The sequence below is a fragment of the Saccopteryx bilineata genome, chromosome 1 (genome assembly GCF_036850765.1).
Source record: "Saccopteryx bilineata isolate mSacBil1 chromosome 1, mSacBil1_pri_phased_curated, whole genome shotgun sequence".
NCBI lineage: Eukaryota > Metazoa > Chordata > Mammalia > Chiroptera > Emballonuridae > Saccopteryx > Saccopteryx bilineata.
This window is the reverse complement of record NC_089490.1, coordinates 82,668,376-82,680,521: the sequence shown is the minus strand read 5'-3', so window position 1 is coordinate 82,680,521 and position 12,146 is coordinate 82,668,376. Positions and strand designations below refer to the sequence as shown.

The 12,146-nt window shown below is 49.2% G+C and overlaps 1 protein-coding gene and 1 pseudogene across 2 annotated transcripts in view; both read left to right on the top strand.

Annotated features, from left to right (window-relative positions):
* The window catches only part of FBLN1 (fibulin 1), an 80,278-nt gene that overhangs the window by 41,457 nt on the left and 26,675 nt on the right, over positions 1-12,146 (top strand). Inside the window, exon 15 of one of the 2 annotated variants that reach the window (XM_066255519.1) lies at positions 5,949-6,401. The exons of the other annotated variant lie outside the window; for it this stretch is intronic. Coding sequence (XP_066111616.1) covers positions 5,949-6,303 — 355 coding nt within the window. The 3' untranslated portion in view covers positions 6,304-6,401. Of the gene's footprint in view, positions 1-5,948; positions 6,402-12,146 lie in introns of those variants that run through there. 2 annotated transcript variants of the gene reach the window in all.
* LOC136319920 (ragulator complex protein LAMTOR3 pseudogene) lies at positions 10,639-11,010 on the top strand (annotated as a pseudogene).

Genomic DNA, 12,146 nt, shown 5'->3' with positions numbered 1-12,146 from the left:
GCCTGCTCCCAAGCAGCCTGTGTGTGTAGCCGGGCAGAATCCCAGTGTGAAAACTGTGCTCTTCATCCAGGAGGTGCAAATGTCAGAATGCTCTGAGTCAGATGAAGGTAGCGATGACTCCAGGGAGGCCACGTGACATGTTGGGGCATCATTATTAGGTGAACCCATGGGAAAGCCAGGTTCTGTTCAGGCTAGTCACTGTGGGAATCGCATAGGAGATTCTCTGTCCTTAATTTGAAGCTGTGTGTCCATTCATCATTGTAAGCGAGCTCACTCCCGACCCACTGGGGTGTCTGCTGGGGAGGCAGGGACTCCCCTTCCTCAGGGAGCAGTGAGGACCCCTGGTCTCACCGCACACCATCCCACCCCTGATTTTATTTGGAGAGTCTCAGTGAGTACTGTGATGAGTTGTTTCAGGAAAAGACAATGTCAGGAACGTGGCTGCATGATTTCTCCCTCTAGCCCCTGGAAATGGCTCAAAGCCAGTATGTAGCCAGGCTGACTGTGTGACTTGGCCCTTTGACCTTGAGCCCGCTCCTCCCCCCAGGATGCCTTTTTGGATGGTACACAGGCCCTGCGTCCACTTGCTCAGCCCCAGGGCCCTGGCTCCCAGTTCTGGCCTGGCCTTCAGCTTGTTGAACCTGGAGCAGGTTTCAGCTAAATGCTCGGACAGCCCAGCGTCCCAGCAGCCCTCTGCATTCTTTCCAGCAGCAGGGGCGCTTGCTCGCCTGGCTACGGCAGCCTCGTCACCTCCCCCGTCCGGCTTGTGTCCCCAGAGTGTGTTTTGTCTGCCTGGAAACCCATCACCTTGCTTCCTTCCTGGGCCCCGTCAGGGAAAAGCCACTCCAGAACTCGGTTTGCATGTGCACCGAATTCCAACAAGGTTGTGGTGGCTTACACAGCAACAGCCCAGCGGGCAATGTGGGCGCTCCTCTGAGCGGTGAGGAGAGTGCTGCTGTGTTGGTCATTGTAAGTTCTCTGTCTCCCACAGCTCTGTTCACCTCTGCTGTTTGCCACCAACCGCTAACTCATGCAACAAGTCAGCCGTGAAAGCGGAAGGGAGGAGGCTGCCTTGTGCGGGGCCTTCTTACCTCCTAAGTCTGAGCCGCTGTGGCAGGTTTGCACTGCACATGGAAGTTGTGCTAAAATTTGCAGACCACCTCCTCCCCCTCGTGTGGTTGCATGCCCTGGAAGCCTTTGCTATCCTCACTGCTGGCAAAGAAACTCATTGACTTGTTTGCCATGGGCCTACTGTGTGCAGGCACCTGGGCAGGGTGGGCCTGTAAAAGCCCCCAGCCCCTGACCACTAGGAGCACCGCAAAAAAACCAGCAGTGGGCACAGAGTGTAGGGGTGCTGAGACTGGGTGGAGGCAGGGGGTGCCTGGAGTTAGGGGACGCTTATGTGAAGGAGGGACTGAGTTAGGCAGGTAGAGTGAGACCACAGCCGGTGCAGATATGTACTAAATGGAGAAGGAAGGAGTTCCCAGCAATGAAATGGGTGTTCAGCAAGGAATGGCATAGCACTCCCTGAGGGGTTGAGGCCGAGTCTGTCCCCGTTTCATGGATTCATAAGCCTGTTCCCTGGGCTGATAAAGAGGGGGTTCGTCATTCATTAGCAGGGGCAGAAGTGGGCCCCTGCCCACAGTAAAGGCAAGAGGGGCTGCATGAGGCTCCAGGTGGCCCCTCCAGGGAAGGTATTTGCCACACTAATGCCCAATCCAGCAGTGGCCTGAGTAGAGGCCAGGTGGGGAACAGAGCTGAGGGAGGGTTCTGATCCAAGGATGGGCCGGGCCGGGCTAGGCCCCCATGACTGTTCTCACCTCGTGGGGATACTGCGACATTCTGGAAAGGTAGCAGCTTTGGAGTCTGGCTCACTTGGATTTGCCCCCTAACTCAGTTCATTCTAGGTTCCTTGACCTTGGCTGGAAGCAAGTCCCAGGAGCCTCTCAGCCTCCATGTCCTCAGTTGTACAGGGTGTGGGGATGTCGCCCTCCTGGATTCCTGTGATTGTGGGGCAGAGCCTGCTCCATAAAGATTGCTTTGGGATCACCTCTTACGGGGTAGGGGTTGGCACCCCAAGGCCTATTTTACTGCCAATACTACAGCTCTTCTGGTCCTTGATGCCATGGCCATGGGTCAGACTCTTGACCAGTTAGGGGCCTTTCTGCATCTATCATACCTGCTTGGCAAGGCCTTGAGGACTAGTGAGGACCGGCAGTAATGAGCTACGGGCACCCAGCCCGGTGCCAGCATTAGTGCTTAGAAAACAGTGGGGGTGAGAAGGGCGATAAGCCACCCTGTGGTCTCCCTCGGGACACAAGTCAGAACGCACAGGTCCCTTAGGGTGATTGTGCAGCTGTCGCTCTGCGAGCTGACTGTGTGGCCACTGAATTCCTAGGCCTCGGATAGGAGGACGCGATGTGGCTTCTGCAGGGCTGCGTGGTCACGGGGCCATCATTGCTGCTCACAGGGATCTGTCTTGTTACAGTTTTCCCTTTTTTGACCGCTCTTGAGGAATCATGGACCAGGCCTGGCATCCCAAGTTGAGGGTCCATGGGGGTCTTATCCTGGCTGCCCCATCCCAGGCGGGGTGACTTTCTCTGGGACCTTAGGAGCACCAGTACCATAGTGTGAGTCTAGTGATAAGTCACTGACAAGTCACGTTGGAATTTTCTATTTTACAGCCCATTTGCTTCTTCCTCAAAAACCGTCTTCAATAATTCATTACATAAACTTGAGAAAGCAGTTTGTAAAATCTAAAAGAGCTGTGTTAGGAAAGACCCAGTGGCCAGCACATCTGCAGTTAACATTCAACTGTGGAGAACAGCTTGTTCAGGTGCCCCTGACAGGGGGCCCTGAGTGAAGATTCTCTCTTGCTTTCTCTGGGCCTCAGCCTTCCCTTTCTGTCCACACAGTCGCCTCCTGGGCAGTGTCCCTGGTGACCAAGGGACAGTAACTGGAGCATGACCCAGCAGGCTGGGCCACAAACCACAGCGCTGGCCCTCACAGACCAAGCAGGCTAAGATCCTGACCACACACTTCCCTCCAGGGGGGATGTTCAAAGTGTCCTGGAGCCTGCGGTGGGACTGAAAACATTTTCTTTATCTCCTCAGTGGGGCCGACCCTGGGACTTGTGGTCTGAGAAGCTGGAGCAGGGCTGGTCAGCCTTTGTTGGCATAGCTCTTGGCCTGAGGTTGTAATTGCTGGTGGAGGGGGGTGGGTGAAGCCCTGTCCTGGCTGGTTCCTGGGGCTTGACTCAGTGTGAAGGTCAGGGACAGCTGCAAGCATCTGACAGCCCGGGAGTGGCCAGAATGGCTGTGTGTCCCAGGAAAAGGGACTGGGCCTTGAGGATCTTTCTTCTGTTGTATGTGGTGGTTTTCAAGATGACGTTTTCACGGAACTTGGGGTGTTGTGATTGAATTTGTTTAAGTGAAAATTGGGGATACATTGTTCTCATGTGCATGAGAAAATGGAAACCAAGGCACGGCATCCCTGGGGCCTAACTCTCCTCTGCGCTGTCATAGAGATGGTGACGAACAGACCTTCCTCAATCTAGACACACAAAAACTTGTGTCATTCCCAGTCTGACCGGAGGTTTGCCAGAAATAGTGGTTAGGGTTTCTGGGATGCTTTCTTCTGTAAGTTTGGGGGAGAGCAGATTAGGGCACCTGATGTTGGACTCGATCGGGAAAATCAGGGCCATACCGACCTGTGCACATTTACTAAACACACAGCAGGTGTCGAGCCCGTGCTGGGCACTGGGGATAAAGCCAGAGAGCCACAGCCATGCCCTTGGGAAGCGAGTACTTTAGGACTCAGGCCCAGAAATGCCTGATGTGTGGAGGGCTTGGGGTACTCTGTGGGTCTGCGAGTATGAAGACCATCGAGGAGGAAGGAGTGTCGGGCTTTCTGGTGTGTGATAGCTGCAGGAGCTACACCAGAATATCACACACACCTCATGTCCCCTCTCCACCCCCCCCCCCCCCCCACACACACACACACATGCTAGGTTAGTGTTTCCACATCAAAACCCTGTCCTTGGACAAGGTACAGGCCACACAGAAGTGGGAAAGCTTCTCACATTAGGGAGACTCTGGCGCCACCTGCTGGCCAGGCCCTATCTGAAACAGCTGTGTGTGTGTGTGTGTGTGTGTGTGTGTGTGTGTGTGTACACTTTGCCTCTGCCACTGACTACAGAATGTGGAATCATGAACTCACTGAGCTTCAGTTTTCCCATCAGTAGAAAAACAAGAATGATGTGGGACCGTAAAGTGAGCTAGTAGACAGAGGAACCTGCTGGGCCCCCAAGATGCCTGGCGCCATCCCTCAGGGCCTCCCAGGTCACCTGGAGTGCTCTCATTTGGCCAGGACTTACCATATTTTTTGCTCCATAAGATGCACCTGACCATAAGACACACCTAGGGTTTTAAGGAGGAAAATAAGGAAAAAAATACTCTGATTCAAGTGATGTGTTAAATTATTTAATAAAATACTGTATTTTTCACTCCATAAGACGCATGGGCATTTTCCCCTCCACTTGGAGGGGGGGTGTCTTATGGAGTGAAAAATGCGGTAGATGTGTGTGGGGCTGGGCTGCCGCAGCACCCAAGTCTACCTTTCTGCCTTCTCTCTTCTGCCTTTGGGTTCCTTCCCAAGCATGACTCTCCTCTAGTGTTCCTGATCCTCATGAGCCTTGAAGCTCATGTCCAGGGCTGGCCTTTCTAAAACTCAGAAAGGTCAAGTAAATGAAAGGGCTGCTCTCAGCCCTGATAAAGAGCCTGGAAATAGGATGTAAAAAGAGATTACACCTACAATAAATGCAAAGTGTGAAATAAGTCCAAGTTACCCAACACGAGGCGTGGAAACTTAGAAAGCTGGTAGGGAGATGTGGTGGAAGGTTAGGACTGCAGATGCTTCTGATGGAGAATCCAAGCACAGTCCTGATGGCGGAACTTCCTGGGGTGTGCCCCGCCGAGTCTGAGGGGGCCCTGCCCTCACTGCTTCCTGAGGCAGCTGTCTTCACAGTAGGATGGGCCTCACAGCTCAGGTGGCAGAAGTTAGAACCTGTCTCCATCCCGTCACAGGAAGTTAGAACCTGTCCCCACCCCATCACAGTAAGTTAAAGCCTGCCCCCATTCTATCACTGGAAGAGAGAGCCTGTCCCCATTCCATCACAGGGATGTAGAGCCTGTCCCCACCCCATCACAGACAGAGCCTGTCCCCACCCTGTCACAGGAACTTAGAACCTGTCTCCATCTCCATCCCAAGCCCTGGCTGGCCCTGAGGACACAGACAAGGAACTGGGCCTGGAGCACAAGGCCCAGTGAGGGAAAATGGGGAGCAGGCCCCACACCTAAGCATAAATCTGGCTTCCTTACTCTGTGATATGGGAAAGGCACTAGCTTTTTCACCTGTTTCCTCATTTGCAGAATGGCACTCCTTCCCCCCCACCTCCCACAGTGCAGTTGCGGTGATCACACTAGGTAACGCATGACGGTGCCTAGCCAGGCGCTTGATAAAGGGCAGCAGCCATGACTGCTGTTGGTGTAGATGATCACTTCCAGGGTCATTTCTGCAGTCCACCTAGGTGCCCTGTGCAGCCCTGACCACTGATGGGCCAGGAGTCTGGGTGACACTCAGAGGGCAGGGTGTGCTTGGCAAGTGTAGGCTGGGGTGAAGCTCTGCCAGTGAGAAGGGGATACACCTCACTCAGGGCACTTTTGACCCCAGCCCCCCAGCACTCCCTGAGGGTGTTGGAAGAGGGTAGTGCCTGAGTCCATGGCACCTCCCACAGGTGAGTGAGGGGTGCTCTTCCCAGAGACTGCACTGGCCAGAGGGGCAGCGGGAGGCCCTGCACAGTGAGCCCAGCTTCCCCGCGCTCTGTTGTTTCTCCGCTTGCTGAATCGGCCCTAACCCTCTTCTTGTCTCTCTGTCCACTTTTCTTGCAGCCGCTGTGAGCGCTTGCCTTGCCATGAGAATCAGGAGTGCCACAAGCTGCCTCTGAGAATAACCTACTACCACCTCTCTTTCCCCACCAACATCCAAGTGCCCGCAGTGGTTTTCCGCATGGGCCCCTCCAGTTCCGTCCCTGGGGACAGCATGCAGCTGGCCATCACCAGCGGCAATGAGGAGGGCTTTTTCACCACCCAGAAGGTGAACCACCACAGTGGGGTGGTGGCCCTCACCAAGCCCGTCCCTGAGCCCAGGGACTTGCTCCTGACCGTCAAGATGGACCTCTATCGCCACGGCACCGTCAGCTCCTTTGTGGCCAAGCTTTTCATCTTTGTTTCTGCAGAGCTCTGAGCACTTGCTTTGGGTCATGGGGGCTCCTCCCTCTTGTCGCTTTCCTAACCCTCCTTGCCGGGATTTTAATAAAGTTTAGCAGGCAATCCCACCCCGCATGCCTGGCGTGCTTTGGTTTTATTTGGTGCGGTTGGGAGTCTCTGTTGCTTGTCATCATCAGGGTGAGCTGAGCACTGGCCGTTGCCTGGTGCTGCCTGGGGGGGCGGGGGCTGAGGTGTGTTTTCCATAAGGGGATATGCACCTGGGAGTGTCTGTCTATGGAGGTCACTGTACGTGCCTCCTGGGAGCTCAGGCGAGGGGAGAATGAGGCTCTGTATACTATTTCAAATGAACTCTCGCTCTTCTCTGTCTTGAGCCCAGAGGATGAAGTGATGATTGAGAGGGGCCTTCGGAAATTAGTGATCTCCATCCCCTCTCATTTTACAAATGTGGAAACTGAGGCCCAGAGAAGGGGAAGGAGAGGGCTGTTAGTGGCAGAGCTGGCTTCAGGCTCCAGCTTGGTTTCTTCGCTGTAGCGCCTAGAGCTAAGAATTTAATGGAGGCAAAAAAGAGGGTTTTGTTTTTGTTCAATTCAAGTTTGCCATCCTGTTTGTCCTGATGAGAAACCGACCTTGTGGTGGAAAAACCCTGAGCACAGTCGCAGCATCTTGGATGCAGCTGTTGCCTAAGTGAGCTCAGTGCATCCACCAAGGATGAGGCCCCGAGCCGGGAGGAGGCGATGGCTGCACTGCTCACACGAACCACTGGGTGTCTATCAGGTCCTGCACAGGCATTGCCTCCCATCCTGTGAGGCAGGTACATCGTCCTCATAGAGACTCAGAGAGGGCAAGTGATTTGCCCAAGATCACACAGCTGATATTTGCACCTCGGTTTAATGGCTCGAGTTCTGATTATTTTGCTCCATCACAATACCTCCAATGTGGGCTTTGGCCACCTGCCTATCTCCATCTTCACCATGATTCCAGCCAAACCATGGTCACAAGTCCTCAGCGTGCCCTCCTGGGCCCTGCATAATTTAGTTCTTGTGTGCATCCCTAGCCTTACCTCATATTGTTCTCCACTTGCTCACTTTCCTCGGGCCACACTGACAAGCTCTTTGTTGCCTCAAGCCCTTTGCACATGCTTTGCACCCTTGGCCTGAATGTTGGTTAAACTTCAGTTTAAGTGTTCTTTTTATCAGAGAGGCCTTCCTTGACACTCTGGGCTTATGTTTCTCCTGTCATTCTTTCTCATAATACTTTCTTCATGAAGATTATCTCAGTTTGCAATTGCCATTTACCTGTGTTTCTCAATTGTCTTCCCCACCACCATACAGAAAGCTCAATGAAGGCAGGGGCCAAGTCTGTCTCATTCAGTGTCATGTCCCCAGCCCCTTGCAAGATGCCTAGCACATAGTAGGAGCTCTGTCCATGGAAAGCTTTGGAGATTAATGAAACCACCCCAGGCCGTGTCTGGTACGTGGTCGGCAGTCAGTACGTGTAGGTTTCCTCACTCACTGGAAGGTGCTTGAGTGTTCATTTACTCTTGATTCAGAGGGGGAATAAAGGGTCAGAGGGTTTGTACTCTCCAAGGCCATTGATATGTAGAGCTGCTGTCACTTCTGACTCCCAGACCTGTGCACTTCTGACTGGGTCACTATACTAAACCAGGCTCCCGAGGGGAAAATGATAATCATGATTATAATCATTATAATGATAATATAAAATGATGACAGCAAACACTTATATAAATATATTGCTTACCGCAGGTCAGGTACTGCTCCAAGCATCTAACTAATCCTTACACTAGCCTTGCGAGAGAAGTAGTTCGGATTCCCATTTCACAGTGACGACATGGAAGCACAGGGCAGTTAAGTAACTTTCCCAGTCTCCTGGCTGTTGTCAGGTAGGGTTGGGGTTCAAGGCCAGGCTCTGGAGCCCATGCTCCGAAGCCTGCCCCGTGCTGCCTCAGTGCTGTGGAGAAGGCGGGATCGTGGGGATCTGTCAGTGCCGGGCAGGCTGTTACTCTAGCCTTGTCTCAGAAAGCCCTGCATGTGAGCCCCATCTGTCATTCCCAAGTACAAAGCAAGATACTTTATTAGCTAAGGAAAGAGGCAATGTGCTGTAGAGGAAAGAGCTGTGAAGATTCAGTGAGATCATGCGTGCACAACGTCTAGCCTAGAGATCTGAGGGAGATGGAAGATACAGCACGCAGTGTTTGAAACTGTCTGGGTCCCTACGGAAAACACACAGAACAAACTAGATAAGGATTATTTTTTTTAATTCATGGAAAGCATTGACAACTAAACAAGGTGACAAGGTATCCCCCAGTTCATGTCCACCTGCCTGGTATTGGCATCATTGCAGGAGAAAGCTGTGGGGGACCCCGGAATAGTTCCCAGCAAAGTCCAGAAGACTAAGCTGGGGACAGCAGCTGAGACTGGGAGGCATCCTGCTCACCCCAGTGGCCAGTGTGTGCAGGGGATCAGGTTGGGATCGAAGGGGTGGAGTGATCTAGCCCCTAGGAATTTTTTTTGTTTTTGTTTTTGTTCTTTAATTCAGTGAGAGGAGGGGAGGCAGAGACAGACTCCCGTATGCGCTCTGATGGGATCCACCCGGCAAGCCCACTAGAAGGCAATGCTTTGCCCATCTGGGGCTATTGCTCCATTGCTCCAACCAAGCTTTTTTTAGTGCCTGAGGCAGAGGCCATGGAGCCATCCTCAGTGCCCAGGGCCAACTCACTCCAATTGAGCCATGGCTGCAGGAGGGGTAGAGAAAGAGAGAGAGAGAGAGAGAGAGAGAGAGAGAGAGAGAAGCAAGAGGGGGAGGGGTGGAGAAGCAGAAGCAGATGATTGCTTCTCCTGTGTGCCCTGACCAGGAATTGAACCCAGGACTTCCACACCTCAGGGCAACACTGATTGGCCACTGAGCCAATCAGCCAGGGCCTAGGAACGTTTGAAACCAAGCCACCAGGGCTTCCCTGAAGCTCAGGACCTCATACTGTGCAAAAACTTCTGAAAATGAAGTAGAAAATTGGGAAAGAGACAACAGGGGCTATGGAGAAAGGAGGTCCAGGTACGTAGAGGAATACCAGACAAGAAGCTGCCAAAGATGACAAGGGAGAGAGCTCTGAAGTAAGACAAAATAAAACAGAAAACCAAAAAACACCACTGTAAGCCATGCCTCTTACTAAAATTTTAGGAAAACTAGTTTCACTTAAAAATATTCAGTGGAAAACTGGCAAGGTTAAATGTTATACAAAGTTATTGTAAGAAATAAAGTAGAATACAGAATAGATTGACATCACTCTGGGTAATGAAAGAATACCAGAAAGATATGCTCCCAGACTAGATAAAAACTATAACCTATGTCAAAATGAAAGCACTAGGAAAATGATCAAAAATGGAAGAAAAATGTAAGTCAGAATTAGGAAACACTGAGAGACTCAGGAATAATTTAATATAATATTAAAGCAAAAACTTTAATTAAAGTTAAATTAAATTAAAGTTAATTGCTTTAATAAAAATTAAAGCAATTTCAGAAACAAATACTCCAGAGAAAGAAAAGCTGAAAAGAAAAATTTTATATATCAAAACAACAAATAACAAAAGAAATGAAAAGTCTCAAAGAGAAGGCAACAGATATTGAAGACGGGCCAAGAAGAGCCAACATTCCAATAGTAGATAGAAATCTCTGAAGAGCTAACCCAAAACAAGGAGGAAAATAAATACTTTAAAAAAATGATAACTCAAGAAACATTACAGAAAATTTTTGAAACTTTTAAATTTAAGACCCTGGCCAGTTGGCACAGTGGTAGAGTGTTGGCTTGGCATGTGGATATCCCAGGTTCTATTCCCAGTCAGGGCACACAGGAGAAGCAACCATCTGCTTCTCCACCTTTCCCCTCCCCTTTCTCTGTCTCTCTCTTCCCCTCCTGCAGCTATGGCTCTATTGATTCGAGTGCATTGGCCCTGGGCATTGAGGATGGCTCCATGGAGCCTCCGCCTCAGGCACTAAAAATAGCTCTGTTGTGAGCATGGCCCAAGATGGGCAGAGCATTGGCCCCAGACAGGGGTTGCTGGGTGGATCCTAGTCAGGGTGCATAAAGGAGTCTATCTTTCACCCCTCCTCTTACTTGGAAAAGAAGAAAAAATAATAAAATTAAAATAAATTTTATATTGAAAGAATATACAACATACCAGAATGTATCTAATCAGAGCAACCAGTATCAAGATGTAGTCTAGGTCTTGGAAGCTATCCCTGGAGTGGCAGCAGATAGCCACGAACCCTGCTGCCCAAAGAACTGGGCAGCCCAGAAAGCCAGGCACAGATATTGAACCTCAGGGAGAAGTTCATTATGATGGATGACCTATAGTAATTCCTGTATAAAAAGTCCCCAAGTGTTGAAGGGCTCCTTGATGTTGTTTTGTCAGAGACAGAGTATCTATTATCAAAGTGACCAATGATAACACTCCAGAGCATGCTTAGAGACCAGGTCTCTTATCTATTTTTGCCCTTGCAGCAGACCAAGAGAGCAAATTTGAACTTTCAAAAAATAAAAGTACCATCTGTTATTATAATACCTACCAGGTGGTTCAATTTAATCATTTGCCTTCAGTGGTAAGCTTTGTAGCCAGCATCAATGCCAATACAGGACTCATTGTCAGCCTAGAAAAGGAACTGGTCTCCCTTATTTGAAAAATTGTGACATGTTGTAGAAGTTTCTTAATCTGACAGTGGTGTTTTGATGTTTGCCTCCATCATAACAGACACAATATCAATCTAGAAATCTTGAGACCACAACAATACTTGTATACCTGTACTCAAGAAAGGGGCCCTTCTTTACCTTACAGTAAAGAAAGAGTCTCTAGATATAGTTATGGATAGGTTGCTTGTTATCTTTTCTTACATAGTTCTTAGTTACTGAGTTCTGGGGATGCCACAGAAATGCTTTGATCTATACCAGCTCCCATGGAGTTAGTCAAATCACCAAATCTACATGAGATTTGAGATTCTCTTCGGTGGGTCAGGATCAACATGGTACTTTCATGCGCTTGAGCTATGAAGTGTTCCCTCTTGCACAATACGGTCAGTCCTGCAGAATGAGGCAGCCCCTTTTTATTGTGAAAAATAAGGAGGACACACTTTTTTGCATTGTTTTTCTTCTTTGCATTGAGTGTAAGAAAGATGAAATGGCTTAGGAAAAGTAATAAAATCAGTACAATCACTAAAAAAAACCCAACTTTGTCTAATAAAATTATTGGACAGTAAAGAAAAGAGAAAACAAACTATGGGCATCTAGCCAAAAACAGCAAATGACTTCTAAGGGGAAAAAATTGTATTATCATCAGACTTTTCACAGTAAGACCTATCCTATGCCAGAAGAAAATGAATGATTAGGGTGCTCAAGAAAATGTAAGACAAGGATTTTATACCTATCAAAACTGTCTCATGTATAAAGAATACAAACTATTATCAACATGCAACCATTAAACACAGTTACTTACAGAACTTTAACTAAATGAGTGTTATAAGAAAAAAATAAATAGCATGAATTGCTATATGCTCAATGTAGATATAGCATGTCTATTTAAAATTTGTAGTTATGAAGGTGACAGAGGACAATCTGACTTTGGGTGATGGGTAAGCAACATAATTGATTGACAAGATAACCTGGACATGTTTTCTTTGAACATATGTACCCTGATTTATTGATGTCACCCTAGTAAAATTAATAAAAAAAATTGTAGTTATAATGGAAAGAACATATTAAAAACAAACAAACCCCACCACATTACTTTAAGAAATTAGTAGTGGTGATTTTGGTTTTGTTATTCTGAGACTACTGTATAGAATAAACTAAGT